Source organism: Coturnix japonica, chromosome 2 (assembly GCF_001577835.2).
Source record: "Coturnix japonica isolate 7356 chromosome 2, Coturnix japonica 2.1, whole genome shotgun sequence".
In the NCBI taxonomy this organism is placed as follows: domain Eukaryota; kingdom Metazoa; phylum Chordata; class Aves; order Galliformes; family Phasianidae; genus Coturnix; species Coturnix japonica.
This window is the reverse complement of record NC_029517.1, coordinates 18,827,974-18,854,053: the sequence shown is the minus strand read 5'-3', so window position 1 is coordinate 18,854,053 and position 26,080 is coordinate 18,827,974. Positions and strand designations below refer to the sequence as shown.

Below are 26,080 nucleotides of genomic sequence, written 5' to 3'. Positions count from 1 at the left end.
ATCAACATGGAATAAACAGCTTATAGAGCACTGGTGCCAGGACAATAAGCTTAAATAAATTCAGGATGGATATGCATTCATATACTGAAATCAATGTATTCTTTTTAGAAATACAATACTCGTGTAGGAGACAAGGGAACACAGCTTTCTGGTGGACAGAAACAGCGTATTGCTATTGCTCGAGCTCTTGTACGTAAGCCCCAGATTCTGCTGCTGGATGAAGCTACATCTGCCTTAGACACAGAAAGTGAAAAGGTAACTTGGTTAAGAGTCTGCAGAGGAAACTGAACACATTTGTTTGTATTCAGATTATTCATTCTGTCCCCAGAGATTAAAGCCTAAAGCTGGAAATATGGTGTTTTGTTCAAATTATGTAAGGCAAACATTAAGGCCCTCCTTTGCCCGAAAAACACCATTCTCTTTGTATCTATATGGCAGTAGGCAGATTGAAGTAGCAGCGAAGAAGGCTTTTATCTGCCTGGAATTTTTCAGGTTTCAATTGGGAACTGTTTGCCAAAATTGAATTAGGAGGAACAAACTTCAGAAATTGAACTGTTTAAAGAAATAATCTATTACAGCAGCTTTCAGTTCTTGCCAACACAGGCTAAATTTAAATCAGTAAGCTAAAGTCATAGCTATTCTCTTTCTCTCACTACTATATTACAGTTTATTCCAGATAGCAATTGAAATAATACAGCTTCCTGAATAGTTGTCCCATCACTGCCTCCAAGGCCATAGAAATGTCACCTTACTCTTCGCTGCATTACAGATAACCCAACAGGTACCCCCAGGCTGAACCACAGGGGGAAAAGAGCAGCTGTACTCGATTCTAATTTGCCTTTTGGTTTGTTCATTGCACAGATTGTCCAGGAAGCACTGGATAAGGCCAGAGAAGGGCGCACCTGCATCGTCATTGCCCACCGCCTGTCCACAATTGAGAATGCTGACATCATTGCTGTGATCCAGAATGGCAGGGTCATAGAGCAAGGGACTCATCATCAGCTCCTGGCTGAAAAAGGCTTCTACTATTCACTGGTCAATGTTCAAAGTGGGTCATGCAACATGTAAATTAAAGGCAGTACATCTCTCTGAAGTGTCACTCTAATTATTTCAATACTACATAATATTACTGGTCAGTCTTGATACTTTTTTTCTTCCAAAACAAAAGACTTTTTATAAATCCTATGAAAACAAGAAATAACAATATACCAGTTTCTCACAACTAGTTTTCATTATTCAAAGTACTTTACTATGTCTCCAAAGTGGAAGCCTATTACACCCATAAAAGTAGAAGCATGCTAAGCTGAATTTAATTCATATTAGCTGGCTTTGAATTCTACCAAAGTCACGCACATCTGGTAAAGAGTATGTAAACATGATTGTACACATTGAAACCAGTGTTGCTATTGCTAGGAAGAAACCTTAAGCCTTATCTTCACAGTGCCTTCTGCTGAGTGTGTAGGGACCCAGTTATGGACTATTGGGCTTGTTGAGAACTGGCCAACTGGACCTTGGTGCCAGATGTCTCTTGTGGAGCCTTAGCCTGGTATTACTGCAAATATGGTCTTGGAATTACGGGGTACAGGTTGAAAACTAAGGCCCCAGAGCTATTAAGAAGTATCTCACTTGTGGTCACTTACTCACTGTTGAAGAAATGTGACTGTAAATGCTGGAAAGGACTGCTTTAAATCTATTACAGAAAAGAAGCAGCAGATAAGAAATTATAATTACACAGCATCTGCTCTGTGGTTTTGTATATTAATTGCTAATTTATTATATGAATTTTAAGAGTTAACTGCTTTGAATACAGTACAATAGCAATTAAGAATTTACCATTAGCAATATGTATTGTTAATAAATATCTCTGAAGTAAAGTTCTATTTTAAAGTTTAAAACTGGCCTGTTTAATCAGTCGTCTATGTTTCTGTCAGCAATTTCTAATTCCCTAAGATTTATATGTAAAAATCTGCCTATCTACACATAGATAGTTACTCTAGATAGTTACTTAAACACACACCTATATAAATGAGCTGATAGATAAGCTAGTCACTGTATTAATAATGCTCTCCAGAATGCTGATTAATGTGATCATTCTTCAGTCACTAACCTCTTATGTGCCTGTTTGACTGAACACCAGTTCAGTCAAACGTAGAGCTCTTGTACGTAAGCCCCATGCATTCCTTATGTCAGATTTCTGCATCTTACTTCATTAGCTTTGGAATAAGGTTTCAGAGGGCTTTAAGCATGGACATCTCCTCAGAAATCCTAATGACTTTCCAAGCATATGCCACTGACTGCAGGAAAAACAAGAAAGAAGCATTTAAGTTCACCAGTCTGATAGGTGGGCCTCCTGCTAATTCTCCAGAGAGCGCTCTCAAAAGAAAATGGTGTCTTAGGTACACAAGCTTTTTCCAACTGCAAATTCTTGTCAGTATGTTGAATAGTAGCATCCTGTTGCCCAACATTCACCAGCATACTTGCCCCTAGAATGGCAATTTCCTGATCTGAATGCAATGAATAGCTTAGTACCAGGCCCTTCTCTCACTTCTGAGATATAGAAAGCTCACCAAGACTATCCAGTGTTCTTTCCTCATAAAACTCTGAAGGAGCAGCATTTACCAGTTCCAAAGATCATGGAGTGTATCAACTCCAAACATTCAACTCCAAACAGTTACAGATCTCCACTAGTCTCTCTCAGATATTCCCTCCAAATTCTTCCCTAACTATCCCATGTTGGGATCAATAATCCTAATGTTGAATCCCAGTCAATCTAGCCTTAATGGAAACAATTCCCTTTCCTTATAAGCAAATCTTTTGAACATGCCCATCTGTTTCTTGCTACTATACTTGTCTAACACAATATTTCTACTTGCATTTATATCTGCAAAACTCCACAGGCATTGAAAGATTTGTTAATGAATATTCCTTGTGACTACTGAAAGCACAAATAGATATAATGCCAACTTTTTCCTCAAGATCTGTAGTCTACATGTACATTTATAAATCGCCCTCCTATTTCTCTCCCTGAAAATGCAATCTAACATGCACGTATAGTCACTGCAAGGAAGACAACTTTCAATTGCGAAAAAACATGGCACGCTGCCTATGAATACTGCCAACTCTGGCAGTTTTTGTACAGAAAAAAAAAAACAAACAACAAAACAAAACAAAACAAAAAAAAAACACATTAAAAATGCACAAGAAGACTGTCTAAAGAACTGCTATTGGCTTTTTTTGTTTTCTGGATAAATGATCAAGAACTATTTCATTCCAGTTTAATTCCTCATTCATTTGATATTTCTAATGCAGGATGGTATCTTTTATTGTAGTTATTCTAATGCACCAAACCAAAATCAGAAAGTTAGAAACAGAATGAGCACCTGCTTCAAATAATTTGCAGTGAATTGCATGGACTGTAGAGATATCAATAGTAGAGAAGAGTAAGGAAAAGAGCAGATCACGCAAGGACAACTGTCTACAAGTCCCTGCTATTGTAGAGCGGGTACATTTCCTTTTGTATGCTTATTCCTATGTCTGTTTAACTCTATCTGTGAACTGTATGCTGTTAGCTAAGGAGGCAGTACTCTAATACTGCTGCTGGGACAGGACTGCAAGCATCTAAAAGTGCTTATGCCTAAACTTATTTCTCTAAGCAAGCTTCCCTTCTGCATGTTTAATAAAGGTCTGATCAATAAAGCCCGGGGCACAATTCATTCCATTCTAGAATCACTGTCACTAGCAGGTTAGATTAGCAATAAACTAAAATCTCTTCATAGAAGGATATGAGGCTGATTATCATAACTACCTACATTATCAATGCCATAGCTTAGAGAAAATGAGTCATGTGTTGGATGACAACAGCGTTGAAGTAGGTTGCTTACATCCTGGACTACTTTATACTTCATAAAAAAGATCTGTTAACCTTGATTGTAACTTTGTATTCCCCAAAGATAGAGACATTTCTTACAAAAATACTAGAAATTGTGTAGGATATTTTAAAATGCCCAAATATTTAAGGCCACTGATGTTTTAGGTAACTTAAAAGCAAAGACTCTGTGTCCATATACAAGGTGCATAAAATCAGTTTCTTCATAGTTTCACTTCAAGTGTTCATAGGTAGAAATTATATCATCATTTATTTGCTTAATAATGGAGACAAATATACTAACAAACATTTGAATACAGCAAAAAGTTGTTCTAAGTTCATGGTTCTTATCTCATGCATGAGGAAGGTTTTATTTCCATGTGACTGAATTGGTTCTCAGATAAATTACTAATGAAAACAGGACAAGGGAATAACAAGATTAATGTATAAACTATGAAAAAAGAAAACCAAGTATAGAATATATAAGATGCTAAAATGAAGTGTTGCTGAGGGAGAAGGAATGGAGATCTGTCTGACAGTTTCCTCCAGTTCCCTCCTACTTTTCAAAGGCCCATAATTGAGTCTGTTTTGTTAACAGTAAATATTTCAAAAATAAAACAAGGCAGAACTGAGAGGTGTGAGGTGACCAACAGATCAGCTTTATCTGCTCTCTGCTGAGTGGCTAATTTGGTCAGAAACAACATGACTTTTTCTGTTGACTTTCTCCAATGTGATCTTCTGACTTCTGCTTCTACATACATGACATCTTTTACAGTATTTGTTTTGTATTTGTTGTACCCTATGTTATTCCTTGACATTCATATACTTATCAGTGATGTATGATAGGTAATAACCCATCATTTTCACATTGTTCAGAAAACAAACAAAATTTATACACACTTACCAAGGCACTGATGGAAGAATGCACAATGGAACTATGATGAGTTTCTCCAACTACAAACTGAGGTTCTGTTGGGTAGACCTACAGATCATTTATCTCTATATGCATGTCTATTCTTCAGTGTAAAAGAAGAGTAAATAAAGATGAAAGTTCCCAGCATATTTACCAAATCATGTACAACTCAGACTTTACTCTCCATGTAGTTTCTATTTGAGGACTAGTATGTTAAGGTTTATCTTTTTAAAGGTAGATTCAATGAAGCATACAACAATCTAGTTTTGCAGATCTTGATAACTTCACTTCCTGAGTTTCCTCAGCAGTTTGATAAATCATCAGAAACTTAATTGCTCACCTTGTTTTCATTTGAAGACATTGATTACCTTTCTTTTGAAGATGTGATTGTACCTTCTCTCATTCTTATTTATAAGAATTGTTAGTAAAAATTCATGTGCTTTCCATCTAAGAATCTCTCATCAATAAGGAATTTCTAAAAGATAATTCAAATTCTCTCTAGAATTCCTTATGAAAAAAGGAAAGATAGGAGGAATTTCTGCATCTGAACTTTCACACCAGCCTCTTTTGAGTTCATGATGGAAGGTGTTTCCTGACCGTCATCAGAACTATTAATCATTTTTTCTCTGTGTAGTTGTGTCATTAATTTGCCACATGATGGCCTCATTTGCTCAGACAACAACTATTTTTAACTGCATTTTCTTTCAGATTTTCTTCTTCACATAAGTTTTGTTCAACTCTACCCAGACAGTGTTTGCACTGAACTTGAAGAGCAATATTTTTATGAACTGTTGGTCATGGGCCAGGGTACTCACCCTATTCTATTCCTGTTCCTTGTTCTCTGCACTATTTTTAACCTCAGTAACGTGATTTGAAATACAGACCTTAGGTACCATTTTCCTGAGTTAATTATTTCTTTAAAAAGCCTTATATTCAACTCTGCTGTCATCCTACATTGACTTTCAAACAGCCTACTGTTTTTAAATAACAGCTATGAAAATGTATAAAATAGGGCATTAATAAAATGCTACAGCTACATTAAAGCATAACTTTTCCCTTCCAAAACAATAAGCACTATAGGCATTTTAACATGAGAAAATACTTCTTTACTGTGAGAGCAGTTAAGCACTAGAACAAATTTCTCAGAAAGGGTGTGAAGTCTCCATCCCTTTAGATAATCAAAATCAGACTTCAGATATTCAAAACCGGACTACACTTGGGATTAAGAAACCTCCCAATCTCTGCCATCCTCTGACTCTGTGGGAAAAGTTATAGTGAATCATCCAACCAATTAATAGATCCATTCCATATGGCAGCTTCCAGGATATCAAAACAAGTCAATTCATCACAAGAGGAAAATAGTTACAAGAATAATGCTATGAAATTACTGTCTCAGTTTTTCCCCCAGTAGTATCCTGAACCTTAAATATGACAAAAGGAGTTAGAAATATTTTATCACCTCTCAGATCAAAGTATCATCAACAGATTGTGTTTAACCCTTGTGCTTCATTTAAGAGGAAGTTAATTGATCCACTGAAAGTTATTACTCAGTTTGCCATAACAATATAATAGATAACATACATATATATTTCTTAAATGTGATAATATACATATTATATATATAATAGTTATATCTAATTATTACATAGGTAATAAAATAATAGTGTTTATTCATCCTGAAGATTGTTCCATTTTCTTTAATTAGTAGGACTAACAGCTTTAGTTCAAAGCAATAAATTTGAGAAAATTAAGAGGGTATTTTTTGAGAGCCAGGATAACGATGGGACTTGGAAGGAGGGGCAGCAGCTGAGTATATCCCACAATGGAATATACACAGATGGTAATACAGAGAGTAACACTGTGGAGGTTAACCCTGCTCCACAGTAGAAGGAAAAAACAATACAAGTAATGAACAGCCACAGAAATGGGTAGTTATGATGTAGTGGGTTTATGTGACACAGTTCTGGAAGTGGGGGCAGCCCCTGTGAGGAGAGACCTTATGCCATCCCCAGCCAATTCCAGCAGGCTCCAACAGCTGTGCTGAAGGACACAGCTGAGCCCCTCAGCTAAGCTAGAGCCTCTGGGAAAGGACAACATGCTATAAAGGAAGGAAGGAGCCATTTTAAAGCTTTTCTATCCTTTCTCTACACCACAGTGATTCCCATTTGGTTTGATGGTTACAGCCTCAGAGTGAAGGTGGGGTTCAGTGCCCAGTGTGCCAGCCTGCCCTAGGTGCTGCTCCACAGCCAGCCTGGGTTGCTCAGTAACCTTAGAAGGAGTGAAGAACACATTAACACAGAGACTTTCTTTGGGAGGATTTCTGTGCACGTACTCCCTCACAATGCTCACTGGCTCCAGGGGAAATCCTGGCACACACCCATTATCCTGCATGCACCCAAAACTCACTAGTTTCACACAAAATGAGCAAAGTCCATCCTCACTGCACAGTCCTAGCCAAGCTAGACCTACTGACTGCTGAATAACCTTCCAGAACAGGTGAAAACATTAAGATCTACTCTCCTGGTAAGTCAGTACATTTACTTTGTCTGAGGCAAATGATCAGTGTCTGACAGTGAATATTTTGAAAGTGAGCATAAATTTTCAATTTGTTTCCTTTACATCCTCTTAAAAAATATTACTGGTAGTTTTTCCTGAGGTACTTTGTTTCTTATGCAGATTAAAATGGGTTCTGAAGAGGAAATAAAGCATTACATAAACGGAAGGGATGATAATATTGCTGTATCATATCAGAATTATGGATCTGAAGGCAAATGGTAAGTACAGTCATTGATTTCAAAATGTTCTACTATTGCTTTACCTTTAAATGCATAGGCATAAATTTTGTTGTTAAAGAACAAGAGTTCTTTGATTTCCATTATTCTCTTTAGAGAGTACAGATATGTATAGATGTAAAAGTGTATAAATATCTATATCTAAATATGGGTGAATATACCTCACTATATCTAAATGTAGATGAATTGTTAACAGATACATACAGGTCAGGAGAAGTCTGTCTGAGAAGTGGAAAGCTTTGCTTCTACCTTGATGCTATGATTAAGATTTTCTGGTCAGGTTATTGAAAAGTTGATTGCTGCAGTCATCCTTTTGCAGAAAGGTAGTGGCAGCCATATCTGTCCTGTTTTGAGCCAAAATACTGAGAAAACTGAAGTGAAAATAGGTAATTCTCTGAAAATAGTGTAACTTTTTTTTACTAGAATCAAAGGCCAAATCAGGTCAGATGTCCTGCATGCTCTCCCTTCTACCCTATTTATTCCTTTCAAAAAACAAACAAACAAAGGATTATAGTGGAAAAGGGATTCCGTGATTTAAAGAACTGCACAATATTGTAATTTACTGTTTGTAATTATATGCTCTAGAAACCACTTAATTCCCACCTGCTTTAAAGGGCAGGATTTAAGACGGTTAGAGTAGGACTTCCAGCCATCAGAAACATGTCTTTGAATGTGGTAATTTCAAAAAGTGTCTCCTCCCAGTTAGGATAGATGAGAGTCTATGAAACTGGTGACTGGCACAGTCCTTTTCATATCCTTTAAAATAACTTGCACCCATTACATTAGAACATTGATTAGGATTTGATCGAACATTGAACTTTGTAAAGCCAAGAGAATCCCCATTGCGAAACAGCGGGAAGAGAGACATTTAACCTACATATTTGAAACGAACTGCATGAGGTTAGTTGTATCTGGACTGTTTGGAGGGGAAACTCAGGTTATTCAGATAAGAGTATTCTCATGCCACTGTTCTGATCGTCTCTAGGTCAAAGACACATTTTGAAGCACATCTTCCTCTTTTCTTTTACTGAAGGGGAGATGCTTAAGTTCAATTTTGACAAGGAGTTTTAAAACTTCAGTGAATTGTCCTGAATTTTCCTTGGGTGGAAGTATACTATTTTAGTTATATATTTAGTTATTATGGTTTTTACTGACAATTACACTGCCCATATTTTTGACAGTGTTCAGAGACATGTACTAAGAGAACACTGAAAATCCTGATTTTATACTCCTTTAGCTCCTCCCTGCATCTGAACACATTTAAGAGACAAGAGTTGTATTAACGATGCATGAGGCTTGTTTTGATGGTTTCATTGCTCCCCCTTCTTAAAATACAATCATGATTTTTTAGCAGTGAGGACAAGAGGAAACCTGAAAAAGTGAATATGGTCAGTCCATTAACAGTGGTAAGTTTAATGCTATTTGTGTATTTAGCAATCCCAGTCCACCATAGCAGCTGACATTTCTTATTTTTGTGTGCACCTCTCTACTTCTGTTGTAAAGTTATGCTGAACAGCACTTTGCTGTTAATGGCACAGAATTCAGGAATGGGAAGGGAAAAGGGAAGAGAAAGTAAAGAAAAGGCATACACATGGAGTGAGCTGGCTTAAATCCTCTCTGTGTTGGACATTTTTACTGTCACAGCTATATCCAACACAGGCAGACAGAGCAGTATTTGCAGATAGGTGGGGAGGGGTTGTAACACATATGTGAAATGTGGTTGGTTGGAAGCACAGGGAGAAGGAAAATGAAAGCTCCAAATGAGGAGTAAGCTTAACATATGCCAAAACTAGATGTACTTATGTAAGAACCTGGTACAGCAGCTCAACGGAATGCCTTTAAAAGGCATTTCAGAAACAAGGAAATTTGAGCTTCTACATTCAAGTTGGTCTTTCTGCATTGATTCTAATTTATCATTATCATACTAATTAACAGTTAGTCTTATCTCAGCCACTTCCTCACTCGAATCCAACATGTACATCAAGCAAGAAACAGGAGGGCCACAGCAGATTTTACAACATAATTCATTCATTTTTAAGCGGATGACTCAGAAGTACGCCATTTTAATTTCTGTGATCTCTTTGTCTATATACAGGCCACAGTATTTTTGCATTTTCTGTGGTTAGAACAATCAGAGAGGAATTCAGTCTTGAAGGCATCTCAGGAGGTTGTCTGGCCCAGTGCCCTTCCCCAAGCCAGGCTAACCATCAGAGTGAGAGCAGGCTGCTCCAAGCCTTGTCCAGGCAAGTCTAGAAAATCCCCAGCAGTGACAATCCCAAATAAGGTCCTGGCGCTTAACAGTCATTTGAAGAATTTTCATTACCTACCGTAACCATTTCTACTGTTATGGCTTTGCTTGGAACAATCCTTGCCCTCATGGGGACTTAAAAATGCATGAGCTACCTGAGTTAGCTTGGAAAGGAAAGGACTGGTGAATTTCAGTACTGCACTCTCAGTGATAACTGCACAGGTTAATTCAATGTCATCATTAATCGTAACTATTGATTGACTTGGGTTTGATTCAGGTTTAACTTATTTCTGCATCAAGCAGAACCTGAGGTAGATTTAGGAAATAAATATTTGTTTTGCAATGGAACAATTTCTCGTGAAAACCATGATTTCATTCTTAAAACAATTATTACGTTTCTGGGTTATGGTATTATTTTATTATTCTATATATTAAAATCTATTATTTTATTTTGACACATTCTTCGAGCATTGTTATCACGGCATTGTCACTCAGATGCATTTGTTGTACTTAGAGAAGTTTTCAGCACAGTTTATTTCCATTTTCAGTTTCGATACTCTGATCGGCAGGATAAACTCCTGATGGTGCTGGGCACTACCATGGCAGTACTCCACGGAGCAAGCCTACCCCTTATGATGATTGTCTTTGGTGACATGACAGATACTTTTATTGCTTCAGAAAACATCACTTATCCAGGTAGAAATTACTAGGTGGTGATGTTTACACTGTGACTAGTACTTGTAAAGTAGTTGAACTTAATTAGTGTTTTTACTGTGTATTATATTTGTAATAACATTTTCACTTCTGGCTTCAGAGAACTGTTAGTAACGCAGTGTGTATCTTAAACTCCCCTAATTGTGTTCAGGCACTAGGCAGCTGACAGCTCTTAATTTTCATTCAGTGTTGCGTGGATAGGATTTTAGTGAAGGAAATCATTATCATCTATTTTAATAAAAATAATCAATAAGCTTTTCTCTATTTATTTATTTTTCTTTAGCAAATTTTTCTTTATTGAACATCACGTGGGTGAATTTTTCTACGGAATTTTTTTCTTATCTTATTTTGGGAGAGTTGGAAGAAGAGATGACCAGGTAATGGGAAAATTTTCATTCACGTTGTGGCTAATCTTTCTTCATACTGAAGGTTGTCCTCTAAAGATTATATTACTTAATCTCACTGTAAATGCTTTGTGCAACTGAAAGAATTCATTTTTTTATGTCATTATGCCAGCATCTTTCTATGAGTCAGGAGGATACTGTAGTTTCCCACTAATCTAAATCTGTGCCAGATGTCTCCTGCAAACCTACAGTTTTTAAGATTAGAGAGAGGCTTATTCTTCTTTTTCTCACGCGTCCAGATTGCTTGTTCTCCATTGCCAGTTCTCCTGACCTCTCTCAATGTGTGCTCCTTCTTGCAGGTCCCTCATCCATGAAACCTGTGGATACTGCTTTTACATAACTTCATTAACTTCATTAACTAATGGGGTTCAGAACCAGTTGTATGAAAGAAAGAAAAAACAAATTCTTTGTAACTCAAAGAACCTGCTCCCTTTCTTTCCCCCTCAACATCAAAAGCTCAGGCAATGACTTGGACTTCATGTTCCTACTGCACTGTAGGAATATACACAATATTGTGCATCACACAATAAATGAATTGGGAGTTTGTTTTTGTAATGATAAGAAATGAAATTCTGGGACCTCTCTTAAGTACCTTGTTTTTCTACCAGAAATAAAAACTGAATGAGATGATTAGGAAGTCATGCACAATGGATTTTCCATTAAATTATTATTTTTTTTTAGTCTTCATTTAATCTTTGCTACCACCACACACACAGGGGTCTGTCCACATTAAGGTCATCAATCAAACAAGGAATGCCTCTTGAGAGGGTATACCAAGTATCTTTTTGTACCCTTTCCTTCTATGAGGAGAAAGAATGAAGAATGACAGTGAAGATAAGAGAGAATACGTTTGAAATAGATATAATAAATATTTTAACATAGTTCCCAATAAATATGCAGAGCTCATAACACTGAAATATAAAATTGGGCCAAGCACTTACAATGATTGTGTATTCTTCACGTTTTTTGAGTGGATAAATTTGAAATAGGGACTGAGATCTCAATGTGAGATTAAACTGTCTTCTTGTGAAGATATTTCATGTTACTCTAATAGTGTTTTTCACAGTCTTCTAAGGTAGTAAGCACCATTAATTTTCAAAGTCAGGCTGTAAGAGTATATGCTTTCATCACCTGGGCAGTTCTGAGGCTTATGGTTGGATGGAGTCATTGCTTTCTCTCTTCCCCCTGTGCCTCATCTCTTTATTTTCATTCTTTGCACTTTGCAGGTTTTTCTCCAGTTCTCACTTCAGTTGTCCTTTCTTTTTTCTTTTTAAAACTCCACTCATACTACTTTTTTTTAAAAAAGCTCTTAAATTTCATTCATGATTCTTTACGAAGCGGGAGAAGAAACTTGGTTGACCTCAGAGAATGGTGTTTGTTTTGCAAAATAAGTCATGGCAGGCAATATATAATGAATGACAGATGGCAAATTCTACTCTGGTTGCACAAATGTCAGCAACACGGGGTAAGAACTAGGAATTTTTGATCCCAAAATTATACTACTACATTCTGGAACTGGAATCTAAATATTGTGCATATTTGTTTGTCGTGTAGAAAAGGTGGCATAACATAATCTGCAGTTGTCATTGAACAAGTAGTTCACAACGTATTTTCCAATTAATTTTTCCAAAGATATTATAAGATAACCATAGATCACAGGGGTTCTGAACCAGAATCCATTTCCTTGTGTTTTGGCATTAATTGCATGTTCAGACAAACTTCTTTTCTCCCAGGTTTGCTGTTTTTTGTAGCTTCTCTATTATGGCAAGAATTCAGAGCAATGTTCAGCACTCATTTATTTTTAAGCCACTCATTAATGCAGTGATGTTTTTTCAGTTTAATATATTTTGTTTAATTGCAATAATGATTAAAACATCTTTGGCAGTTGTTTGTAACACAGAAGCATAGAAATTGTTTCCTCTTTTTAAATTTTTTGTAGGTGTGCAGCCTTATTTTGTTTTGCTCACACAAACAGTTCACATTTTACGTCACTTAAGCATTTTTGGTTGTTTTGTTTTTATATAGATATATCTGTGTCTTTGTGGACTTTGAGACACTAATTTTTACATTAAAAACTTGGTTGTGATTTGTGAAGTTTATATAATAGGAAGCAGAATACAAAGGCTGAAATTTGATTCTGAAAGAACTTTAAAAATATTCGTTATAGTGAAGAAAGAAAAATGGCAGATATTTGTAATGGTCTTCAATTTTGTTTTGAGCACTCGCATAGAGAATTGAATTATAAGCTATCTCTAGGAGCCCTGTTTGAAGGAGAATTAATTCAGCTGTAAATCTCCTTTTTGCTTTCTTTCAGATACGCATATTATTATTCTGGAATAGGAGCTGGTGTTCTTTTTGCTGCCTATATTCAGGTTTCATTTTGGACACTGGCTGCTGGCAGGCAAATTAAAAGAATCAGACAAGAATTTTTTCATGCTGTAATGAGACAGGAGATTGGATGGTTCGATGTAAATGATGTGTGCGAACTGAACACAAGAATTGTAGAGTAAGTATTAATCATAGAATCATAGAATTACTCAGTTTGGAAAAGAACTCAAAGATCATCAAGTCCAACTGCAGCCTAACCATAGTACCCTAACTCTAACAACCCTCTGCTAAATCATATCTCCGAGCACCACATCCAAACGGCTTTTAAATACATCCAGGGACTGTGACTCAGCCACCTCCCTGGGGAGCCTATGTTTAACTACTCTTTCTGTAAATAAGTGTCTTCTAACGTCCAACCTAAACTTACCTTGGCGCAACTTGAGGCCATTTCGCCTCGTCCTGTCACCTGTCTCCAGTAAACTAATTAAATATCAATTAATTCCCAAGTATCTAACTACTGCAAATCAGTTGTAATATCTACTTCAAAATGATGTTATTTTATCTTATGAAACACTTCTGTAAGTCATACTGTCATATATATAGATCCTGGGCTTGTTTAGTTGTATCCTGAGAAACAGAGATGTTGGAGAATACCGCTCCATGCTCTCTGTGGCTGCAGACTTGGAGCTATGTTGAACTGCACGTGATAGAAACATGAAGAAATACTGTCAGAGTGTGCTGTATCTGGAGAATTCATTTACCTGGTGTCCACACTTCCTTATTTGTTTGAATATCATTTGTTTTTTCAGTGATATCTCCAAGATTAATGAAGGAATAGGGGAAAAAATAGCAATGTTCTTTCAGGCAGTGGCTACTTTTTTCACTGGATTTATAGTTGGTTTTACAAAAGGCTGGAAATTAACACTCGTGATCCTGGCACTCAGCCCCGTTCTGGGATTCTCCTCAGCTCTCTGGGCAAAGGTAGGCAAAAAGTGGGGATTTTATGAAAGACAGCAAGGCTGAAATTCCTACAGCCCTGCTTGGAATTTATAAGTAAATTTATAAGTAAAAATGTAAACTGGCTCCTAGAGAACTGTGACCTTATCTACATGCAGAAAGCTGTAGATATGGGCTCATGGAATGCTATAGCTGAGGAAGTGGAGTTCATCTGCCATGGTCACTCATTTGTTGCTGTAAAATTTATATAAACATAATGTATTCTTATATGAGAGGGTAAATAATCTGTACCTTCACCTTCTTCACTGGATTTTCTTGACAACTGATCCAAAATAACAAAGTAATGACAGTTAAATAAATACACAAATGAGGTAATATTGCACAACTGAGGTCATTTCAGGTAAATTCTGGCATGGAACTGCAGTAAATTAGGTTTCTGTGATAACGGCTGTCCATGGGCTCTGACGCTAAGGTGAGGAGGACATTGGTTTTGGGGTCAGCATATGGGCACAGGCAGACACAGCCCAGCAGCCAGTACACTGTGAACCCTGCTCCAGGCATATCTTTGCTGTCTGTTCAGCTTCCAATAATTTAGTGAAAATAGTACACAAGAAGTAAATAAAAACCACTCTGAGAGAGAAATGGACGTCTGCTTTTGTTTTTGCTTTTGGCTAGAACTTTGAAAGAGACGTCAGAGTGTTAAGTGGTATCTGGCTATTGAATTGCTGTGACGCTGAGCAGCCTTGCCCTTAGGGCTTCCATGAAAACTGTCACTCTGTTTAAAATGTGCAATCTTTTATAAGTCTTTATAAATATAATAATGTAGAAAGGAAATTCAGTACAAAAAAAGATAAAGTATTCATGGCCCTCAGAACAAAGTTTGAGCAAATTCTGTTTTTCTTCAAACAGGGAAGTTGAATTATTTTTTCCTTCTACACAGATAATTTCCACATTCACCAACAAAGAGCTAACTGCGTATGCAAAAGCAGGAGCTGTGGCAGAGGAAGTTCTAGCAGCAGTTCGAACTGTGGTAGCATTTGGAGGACAGAGAAAAGAAACTGAAAGGTGAGAAAAGGTTCTCATTTTTTATTTGGATGTCTTATCTAAAGAGGTTTTGTCTTTGCTGCTGACATTTTTTTCTCTTCTTTTTTTTATCATTTTATAAGCACCTCATAAGATAATGCAGAGATAGACTCCCTTTCCCTAGAAGTATATGCTATTTCAGGCTTTGTATACTTATAGTGAGAGTTGTAAGCAAAAAAGGACAGACGTGAGATGAAAAGGCAAGTGTAATGCAAAGGTCACAAACCAAGGGCACAAACCAAAGACATGTAGGTGTATTTATTTATATGGTACCATGGAACATCATGCTTGCCTTCTTTTTGATCTTTTATCTAAAGATAACCATCATGACTACCAAAGTTGGCAGAAGTTTTTCAAATGCAAAGTTCAGTAACATTTGTGTAATCCACTGAAAACATACACTTTGGCTTGCTTGCTTCCAGCTGTCACTGCTCCCTGATCAGGAAGCAAAAGGAAGCCCTTTGGGTGTCTGTTTTCCAGATCACCTCAGCATCTTTTCTCTGTTATCCAGTGCTGCTCATCATCTAATTATACTAATTAGAACAAAATGAAAAAAGAAGTGAATAAGCTTGAACTAAATAAAAAATTAGAACCCCTTTAATTTTTTCAGTAATTATTTCTAGAATGGATTTGCCAGCTATCACCTCCAAGAGCACATGGGTCACGCAGCTACTGCTAACATTTGATTCTTTAGTCCGTATTTATGTTAGTCTTTCACAGTTACACATGTGACTGAATTATTCCCTCTGTCCATTTAAAAATCCAAGCACCATCCCAATAATCTCCTTTACATACAATCTCCAAATAGATACTGTCAGAAAATTATCCCATTTTCTCCATATCACCAGCTCTCTTTTCTTTATTACATACTTCAGTGCTTACGTAACTATTTTCCTTGTTAAATCAAAAATGTTCACTGGCATTTGTATAACTGCAAAATCGCAAGTTTACAGCTATTTAGCATCTAACCACAGCCATTTCCACTCATCCAGGACTTGGTCCAGCTTTAACTGGTCAGCTTAATCTGCCATAGCATGAAGGGCAGTCAGTATGTTTTCCTCTATTCATAATGCGATCTTTCTCAGGATTTGATAGTTGTTTAATAAAATACTTTGTTTAGCTTTGATGTATGCTTTGGGGATTCTATGAGTATACACAGTGAAAGAAAGAAGAGTAATTCCCTGCATGTTCTGCATTTTCCTGCTTTACCTTTCAGATATCAAAAAAATTTAGAAGATGCCAAACAAATGGGTATCCAGAAAGCGATTTCAGCCAATATTTCCATGGGTGTTTCTTTCTTTTTGATATATGGATCCTATGCACTGGCCTTCTGGTATGGAACCATTTTGATACTCTCTGATGACTATACAATTGGAAGAGTGTTTACAGTAAGTATTTGCCAGTAGCTGGGCAATATTTATGAAAAGTACTGAACTGATTCTGTGTAAAAGTGTTTAAATTTTGAGTCTGGTTGATGTTAACTATCCAAACTGCATTTTTCTGTTTCTCAGCCCTGCTAACAAAGTAGATAAACATACAGCTCTACATGCAATGGATATATTTCTCTAAGTTGATAGCAACATAAAAATCACTCAAGTCACACCACAAAGTGACTTATCATAGTATCATAGTATCATAGTCTCGTGCGGGTTGGAAGGGACCTTAGAGATCATCGAGTCCAACCCCCGGGATTCAAGCCTCTGTGTAGCAGAGCGGCACTTCTACCACTTGTGCCACAGGGGGGATTCGTTAAAGGCCAGCCTGGATCAACAATAACTGATATCAGAGTGGAACTATTTTGGAATATGACAATATGGCAGAAGTTTTAATCTCCATCACAGCCTGTTTGCTAACAAGTTTACGTCTGTGCTATTTCAGCAGCTCCATCATAGTCAGGTACCAGGTGCTTTGAGGAGCACTTTGAGGAGCACTAATGCCCTGCAGAAACCAGCTGGTAGATGGTTTTGCTGTCATACAAGCAGCTAAAGAGCAGAGGTTGTTACTGGTCCTTGGAAGAGTCTGTACTGTAACATCCTTTGGGTCAATAGCAACTTACACTGTAATGCAAGCTTGGCTTATTACTTAAATCTGATTAAGATAAACTGTAAATAAGCTTTTATTGCCAACATCTGAAGTGAGTGGTATAGTTGTATGTGTACAGAAAACAAAAAACAAACAAACAAAAAACCAACACAGAAAAGTCAAACTTGAGGTTGAAAAATTACATCAGAAATTAGTCTGTGTGGCAAACAATTTTAGTGTCACAGATAGAATTCTACAGATTCTTTAAGTATGTTCTCCTCTTCTTGTAGCGCAATAGAACGGATTAATGTTCTCCTCTTCTTGCTTGTAGCACAATAGGGCGGATTAGTACATCTTTACCTGTTGGGTTGGATTACCCTTGCTTTTATATTACATGAACACAGACATTTATTTGTTCTATCAAAAAGTAGTTGGTAGCTTGTTTTTGTTCAGGTGGCACTGGATACTTTTAACTGTTGCTCTGAGGAAGAATCCCAGCCATCAGAAACTTGGGATTTTTTGCCTATGGACCAGCTGTGATAGAGGAAAATTTCAGACTTACCTTAAACATTTTTTTTTCTATAAATGTTTACCTTTTGTTTAAATGATGAATTCCGGATGCATAGTGTATTAATCGATTTTTTCTATGTCCTTTTTTGGTTTTAGGTCTTTTTTTCTATATTAGTTGGAGCTTTTAGTGTTGGACAGGCTGCACCGAGTATGGAAGCATTTGCCAATGCAAGAGGAGCCGCTTATGCAATATTTAATATTATAGACAATGTAAGTATCTTTGCCATGGGTGTCATTTCCATTTGAAAATGAACATCAGACTTCACTTCAGAATAAAAAATTAGGAAGCCCAAAGAACTGTGCATACAATGTCATAGCATTTAAAAATTCTACCTAACAGAGTTGTGTATGTGTGTCAAGTGTCTAAATACAGGCGTGTGTGCTTGTGAATGAGCAAGGTGAGATTGTTTTTCTTGGTAGTTCAGAAACTCAATGAAGAAATAGTAATTATATTCATGCCAACTCAAGTAACTACCTGAGATAACGGTGATGAGCACCATGACTGAAAATAATTACTTTGAATTACAGTAGTTACAGGACTTCTGGTCCATAGTGGAGTGGCTGGCAAGGACTGCAGACATTTTAGTACTATCAAACCACACTAACAGCAGTGCAATTTTACAAGTAATTTGCCGAGCCACTGGCAGATTCACCAGTGGCCTGGACTGGTAACTTCATGAGTCGATTAAGACGCTATTTTCAGTCTGCTGCTTTGGAGTGAGGCTTTCTGTGTATGCCTTGGTGTATGGTAGCATTAACTTCAGAGTGCCTTGCATCATACTACAATGCTGTTAGAAATCTAATGTGTGTTTTTCTTTCTATTTTTTTCTTTTCTTGCTGTGTTATCTGCTCAGGAGCCTCAAATTGACAGTTCATCCAATGCTGGCTATAAACCAGACCATATTAAGGGGAATCTGGAATTCCAAAATGTTTACTTCAGTTATCCTGCTAGGCCAGATATTAAGGTATTATGCATGGAACTTATACAGATTTCCTTTAAGATAATTCTCTCTAGTATGAAAAAATTTACATCCACTTTTTATCTTGCTTGCTTATATATAAGTAAATACCATGAAGAGATTTTATGCTTCTCACTTCAGTGGAGGACAGCATTTGTCTGAAAGCTGAAATTGGTGAGGTGTTTCCACTTGCATCTTCAGGTTTTGGACCAAGCTCTTAACTTTTATCTTACTCCCAGAGCAAGCTTCACTTTGAATGCCTTACCCTACAATGAGTTTATTTCCATGAAAAACTTTTAAAACAAAGATTGAGATCTCAGATATGTTGAGGGTTTGAAGGAGGTTCTCTCCATTCACACTCGCTCATTTTCATGTCACCGAAATCTTAAAATTCAAAATATTCTTGATAAAAATTGGAGCTTTTCAGCAATTATAGCATTACTGAAATAGAAGAGCGCTTGCTTTGCCTTATTCATCTGAAATAAGAAACTTGGCAAGTGTGTTAAATGGAATATCAGTGCTCCCTTTTAAGTTTAAAGCTTCCTCACATTGGCTTCCTTCTGGGTTACTCCTAATGAAATAAGTTTTATGCAAATATGCAAAAGCAAGTCCTTATTTTTCACTGACAACTGGAAAAGAAACATCCAAGAAAATTTCTCCTTTGTCTCACTGCATAGAAGTTTACAAATCTTTCTCTACCTATCAAGTTTTTAGAGAAAGCTACACGGAATAGCTCCTATGGGCCATCAGCAGTGTAAGTGGAAAAGTTCTTTTCTTTGTGATTGTTGTCACCACCTCCCCGAGGCTGAGTAGTGGAGGGAGGAGAAAGTACATCTGCATGGAAAGTAAATCTTCACTTTTATAATCCATGTGAAATGTTGCATTTTGAAGTTAGAATCAGAATGAACAATATCTTCACAGTGCAGCAAAACTACAAAGTCCCTCCTTCCACAGTTTCACATGCAGTTTCTCCCTTTCCTTGCTAGAGCTCTCCTGTAAAATATCCCAGAATTTTTTGATGATTAGCATTCTAACTCCAAGGCATTATCTACTTCACAGATCTTGTACAAAACAATTCAACATCTCCAATGCTAGTTCTAATATCTGGATAATGGGAAAGTGAAGAATTCTACTGGTGGAGGCCGCTGTCATTTTTAAATGTTGAGTGAGCCTGTTCAAACTTAGGCAAGCACCACATTACAGCAAGCGTTATGACTGCAGACATATAAAGGTTTGATCAGTATAGTAGACACTGATAGAGCAACAATATTGTGCCACAGTGAGAGAAAAAAAATAAATATGTTTAATAATGTATCAGTGGAATAGAGCCTGATTCAAAATGAGGAATACAAGGATGTCCCTGCTCAGTTCTGTAAATGTGAAGGATGTTTCACTGGAGTCTTTAAAGTTTCTGCAAGTTTACGCTGATGTTTTTACATGTTGTTTTGCTTTTGGCAACCTTTCCTATGTGCACAGATACTGAAGGGCTTGAATCTCAAAGTTAATTGTGGCCAGACAGTAGCTCTGGTTGGTGGCAGCGGCTGTGGGAAAAGTACAACTGTTCAGCTCATCCAAAGGTTTTATGACCCCAAGGAGGGCACGGTAAGACCCCTTTCAAGTGAGCAGACTGCTCTGTGTGTCTCAGTTGTTGGAAGTCAGCTTCTGGTCTCATTGCCATTGTTCAAATGACACAGACAAGTCTCCCCTAAAAAAAGTCAGGGGTTGGGCTGGAGAGGGAGTTCTGGACAAAAGCACTTAGTAAATGGTGCTTGTCTGCTTCCCCTGCTTTAGATTACCATCGATGGGCAGGATCTTAAGAGCCTGAATGTAAGATACCTGCGGGAGATTATCGGTGTGGTGAACCAGGAGCCAGTGCTGTTTGCTACCACAATTGCAGAGAATATTCGCTATGGTCGGGATGATGCTACCATGGAAGAAATTGAAAAAGCTACCAAGGAGGCTAATGCTTATGATTTCATCATGAAGCTCCCCAAGGTAAGCAAGCCAGCCGTCCTGCTTGAATAATGGCTCTTCAACCTACTCAGTTAGCAATGAGTTTCTCAGAAGGGCATCCCCTGAACAGAGGAACCTCTTCCTGAAGCTGTGAATATGCAGAGCTGTGCAGAGCTTCCTCACAACTTTTGAGAATAATCTTGTTTTTAACTTATTAAATGATGGCTGGATGAGCATTTAGGAAACTGTAAGAGTTGTAGGGACACAAACAGGCAGGTATATTTAATTGGATGCTTAACATGCAGTACTTTGAGGAAGGAGAAGATGCTTGCTGGGGCTGCTAACATAGATCTGCCTTGTCTGTACACTGCTCTTCTTTGGTGAAAGAGCCGTGTCACTGAGTGTGGTGGTGGAAATGTTGTCTTGCAGAAGTTTGAAACTGTGGTTGGAGAAAGAGGGGCACAGCTGAGTGGAGGGCAGAAGCAGCGAATAGCAATTGCCCGAGCTCTGGTTCGCAATCCTAAAATTCTTCTGCTTGATGAGGCAACGTCAGCTTTGGACACTGAGAGTGAATCCGTTGTGCAGGCAGCACTGGACAAGGTCAGTATTGCTCATTTATTTAAAGAGCTGCAAGAAATTGTGATCCCTAAAAAGCTTAAAATAAACCTGAACTTGCAAATATTCTCTGCTTTTTTCAAAAATTTGGAAGCACTTTATGAGTGCCCATTGAATTAAGTTAATGATATTAAGAGCCAGACTGAACTTCAGCTGGCTTTCTCACACAAGCTTCAGTCTTTGGAAATGCTCAATGCAGACTACTGTTCCCAAGCCGGAATCCATATCGGCTATGTTATTAGTAGCAAAGTATTTCAAAACCTGCTTGGTTGGGTTTACAAGAGTGGTAGCTATATGTTGACGGCATACCTTTTATGTCTAGACATACCTTTTAAAATACCTAGAGGTCTGAAAAAAATAGCCAATCCTTTATTTATTGTCCGCACTAAACCCCATCATGTGAACTTTTCACAAAGTGGTTCCACCTTTTCCTCAGGCTGAGTCAGTCACATTTCAATCACGTTAGTTTTTTTAAAACTCCGCTTCTCTCTCTCATTCTGTATCTCTTCTTATCATCCTCTGGGCAAACACAAATTATCAACACTGCATAAAAAGTTCCAATACTGACCGCAGTTTATTTGTGGACAGTTTCTTCAGAAATCATTTCACCTCCATATGCGCTTTTGCCTCTATAGAAGTACCTTGCTTTACCCGCTCTACACGGTCATGTCTGGGAGAATCAGACAGCAGAATCCAAGTTCTCATCTATAAAAATATTTTAGTCTCATAATTTCTATTTGAACACCAAACTGCCACCAGCTGCAGAGACAGAGGCTCTGTCTACCTGCCCTAGTTTCTGATAATTCTCTCTTCTCTTTAAAGCTATGCTATCTGGCATGCTCAGGGATCTTCCCCGCAAACCATGCTCTATAAAAGTGAATCCCAGAGACAGTAGGGCAGAGAACTGCTGATTAAGACACATTTGATGGGATACCAACTGATTGCTGCAATGTAAAACTTACACAGCTAGTTTAAACAAGTTGCATAGCCTCTAACCTCTCCAACCTATCTTTAAAATGTCATATGATGAGATGACGCTCCCTGTTGATGTGTCTGGCAGAACACACCGGAAAAGCTTGCTCAGACTAGACTAGCTCTGAAATTGCTAATGTTAAGCAAGAGGAAGCCAATCTGTTGTGTTCCCAGTATGTACTTGTCCTCCTGTTACCTACTTTCTCTCTGCTGAACACATACCTCTATAAAAGGTTTACATCAGATGTAGAATAGACCACTTTTCCCTACAGTCTTTACCAAGTCTCTGCTGCATCTGTTTACCATTTACATGGATGAAGCATTCTGCTTTTAATGATTAAAGTCAATAGCTTGATTTTCTTCTACATTTTGATGTGATTTTACCCTTTTAAGATTGTCTTAGTAAAACAAAGCTTTCAGACTACCAAGAAAAAGCATACCATTTGTTATAGAATGGTTTAAATTGGTGTGGTTTCCAGTTCTTAGTTCATGCAACAATATTAAGTTGTCAGATTTAGGTTGAAATTCTGCTATGAATACTCCACCCATAACAGTTTTCACTGAATTATATAAAGATTGGATTAACTCACTGTGTTATTTGATATTAATACCAGTTTATTTCAGAGCGCACTGTCAGAATGTGCTGGAAAACTATCTTTGTCATGTCTAACTAGATATTTATGGGATTTATTTTATTATTAATTAATGATCAAGAAGTTGTAAAAGTCACATGGTAATAGAAGTATGATTTGAAGTGCAATGTTAGATTAGTATTTCCAACTAAGCGAACATGCGGTTTACTGAATCACAGAATTGTTTGTGTTGAAAGGGACCTTTAATGGTCATCTGGTCTAACTCCCCTGCAATAAGCAGGGACACCTACAGGTAAATCATGTTGCCCAAAGCCCTGTCTAGCCTGACCTTGATTGTCTCCAGGGATGGGGCATCCCCCACCTCTCTGGGCAACCTATTCCAAGAGCAATTAAAATTACTTTGCAAGTGACAAATTTGTAATACTTGTAAAATGCTGTGAAATATAATTGTTATTAACATCCTAAGTGGTTTTCTTCCTAATCTAGAAGAATATTGAATGAGCAATTAAAAAAACAAAAAACAAAAAACAAACAAAAACATTTGATATTAATGTTCAGAAGATTAGAAAGTAATAGTCCAGCAGGCAAAACCAGAGTACTTTAATGTATATTAAATATGTTTTTATACTAAATAAATTTTGCAGCATTTTATTTGTTATGTTTTTGCTTTAGATTTCCTCAGAACTGAAAAGTAGTCTGGAATTTAATATTTCTTAATTGAAAATTCTGATCTTTATTAGATCACCATTTCCATGGCAAGTTCTTTTTGGTTAAAATATTTTGTTTAACCTTGATATGAAGTGAGGAAATATTAAATGTACCCGACAGTTCTAATGTGGAGTCATCATTATCATGTCTGCAGATCAGGAAGGGCCGCACGATCCTTGTTATCGCTCATCGCTTGTCAACAGTTCGAAATGCAGATGTTATAGCTGCATTTGAAAATGGTGTCATCACAGAACAAGGGACTCACGATGAACTGATGGAACAGAAAGGAGTTTACTACAAACTTGTTAATATGCAGGTAGCTTTTTCATTATTTCTTTCCATAGCTTTCATTCTGTTGTGTGCTGCTGAACTGCTCCCAAAAGTACCTCCAACATTGCATTGTTTTCTCAGTAGAAAAACCCTAGGGAAAAAGCTTTTTCTGAGGAGTACTGATCTTCATAAGAAGAAAAAGAAGTAAAGGTAAAATGTGCAAGTTTAATTCAAAGCTCTGAATTACAGTAATTATTAAAAGTTTTTAAAAGTTATGACATTAAAATCAAAGGATGTGAGAAAGATAAAATGAAGAATGTGGTAATGAAAACAAAGTTCTGGAGCTAATAAACCAGCTTAAAACCATTCCCCTTTTTCCTATCACTATCAGCCCATGTAAACAGTTGTTCCCCCCCTGTTTATACGCTCTGTTCAAGTATTCCAAGGCCACAATGATGTCTCCCAGTCTATATAAATACCTGGGATTGCCTCAGCTATGTGTTGCCAGAACAGTTTAACATGATGACAAATGAGAAAAAAAATCTGACTAATTCTTTTTTCTTCTTTAAAGTGTTACCACAATGACGTTTTTTCCACTGAGTACAGGGAGGACTTAATGAAACTTCAGTATTTGCTTGTGGTTTTGTAAAATTGCACAGTTCCTACCAATCTTCCATTTACCTAACAGAAAACTGTTGTTGTTTTTATTTAGAACTGATCTTCATTTGAATGTACAGGATAAAATGGCCATAAATGATTTTTAGCATCTTACTGTGTTTCATTTCAGACATCAGAAACTGAAGATCAGTTGCAGGAAGAAGAAGGTGTCTCAGAAGAGGTGCTGAATGCACCAGTACTGACTGGACAGAAAAGACAGTCCACTCGGAAAAGCATAAAAAGGTTCAGAATACAGAATGATGAGCTTGATGTTAAAGCTGATCAGCTTGTGAGTGTCTGTGTATTCTTACCTGCATATCTTTTCTGTAACTAATGGGACAAGAAAGAAACATGATTCCATACAACAGGGAGTGACTTTTAACAAGATCTTTTAAAAACCACAACCTACCTATCTGGCTAAGGACTGATCAAATGACAGAAGGCTTCTTCTCCACAAGAAGGGTTCTATGGAAACGCACATTTCCCTTGAAACTAAAATCTATTCTATTGGGATACTTAAACAGTTTAATAGAACAGTATTATGAAACAAATATACTTTAGTGTGGGAATAGCTTAAGGGACAAGTTAGTTTATTTAGTTGTAGAACAGGTAACCAGAAACAGGTAATCGATCATAAAAAAAATAGAGAATACTTATTATTTTTGTTTAAAATGTGATATGCATTAGCAAATAAGTTATTGACAATGAAGATACAGTTATCATTTTGGCAAATGAAACTACAAGACATTATTTTCAGCAGCAAGGAGCAATTTATACAGCATTCAGTAGCATCAAATGGAAAAAGTGGTCTAAGTTCCCAATTTCTTTTTCAGGGCAGTCTCACAAAGGGTAGGTGGAGTTTGTGACTAAGCCTTTGAGAAAACACATTCATTCATTGACCTTTTTCTACTTTTATGTCATTGTATTGGTTACTGAGTAACAGAATTGCTGCAGTTAATTAACTTTTAAAGATCAAATTGTTTGGATTTACTCTACATAGTATATGAGATAGAGAACAGATCAGAAGTATTGCACATAACCCTCATTTCTCTCCACTGATGCATTACGTTTGTTCTGATGGAATCTTTTTATTCTAGGATAAAAACATACCTCCATCTTCATTTTTTAAAATTATGAAATTGAATAAAACTGAATGGCCTTACTTTGTTGTTGGAACTTTATGTGCGGTTATCAATGGGGCCTTACAGCCCATATTTTCAGTCATGATTTCAGATGTTATAGGGGTAAGTATAAAATGAAGAAGTAAGAACTTTATCCGCTGTATCTTTCATTGTTGTTTATTGTTTTTATAAGCCTGGAATTGGTTTAGCACAATCAAATCAAATGCTACGTTTTTCCAATTTGCCTGCAAAAGTGAGGAGTGGGTGTAGGTCCATGCTGTGGAGAATGCTGAATTCTGCTCAGAGTCTCACAGAAGAATGAGATATCTCTGTTGT

At 37.1% G+C, this 26,080-nt stretch overlaps 1 protein-coding gene across 8 annotated transcripts in view; it reads left to right on the top strand.

Moving 5' to 3' along the window:
* The window catches only part of LOC107309017 (ATP-dependent translocase ABCB1-like), an 83,027-nt gene that overhangs the window by 41,760 nt on the left and 15,187 nt on the right, over nt 1–26,080 (top strand). Inside the window, exons 1-17 of one of the 8 annotated variants that reach the window (XM_015853408.2) lie at nt 6,989–7,301; nt 7,455–7,552; nt 8,925–8,976; nt 10,367–10,514; nt 10,816–10,909; nt 13,251–13,442; nt 14,074–14,245; nt 15,162–15,286; nt 16,521–16,692; nt 17,993–18,106; nt 18,751–18,861; nt 20,332–20,457; nt 20,647–20,850; nt 21,238–21,408; nt 23,851–24,012; nt 24,754–24,912; nt 25,721–25,867. In XM_015853408.2, the coding sequence (XP_015708894.1) occupies nt 7,461–7,552; nt 8,925–8,976; nt 10,367–10,514; nt 10,816–10,909; nt 13,251–13,442; nt 14,074–14,245; nt 15,162–15,286; nt 16,521–16,692; nt 17,993–18,106; nt 18,751–18,861; nt 20,332–20,457; nt 20,647–20,850; nt 21,238–21,408; nt 23,851–24,012; nt 24,754–24,912; nt 25,721–25,867 (2,241 nt within the window). In that variant the 5' untranslated portion in view covers nt 6,989–7,301; nt 7,455–7,460. Of the gene's footprint in view, nt 1–108; nt 256–861; nt 1,094–6,988; nt 7,302–7,324; nt 7,366–7,448; nt 7,553–8,921; nt 8,977–10,366; nt 10,515–10,815; nt 10,910–13,250; nt 13,443–14,073; nt 14,246–15,161; nt 15,287–16,520; nt 16,693–17,992; nt 18,107–18,750; nt 18,862–20,331; nt 20,458–20,646; nt 20,851–21,237; nt 21,409–23,850; nt 24,013–24,753; nt 24,913–25,720; nt 25,868–26,080 lie in introns of those variants that run through there. The other 7 variants (XM_015853404.2, XM_015853405.1, XM_032443085.1 and 4 more) reach the window with 7 other exon arrangements.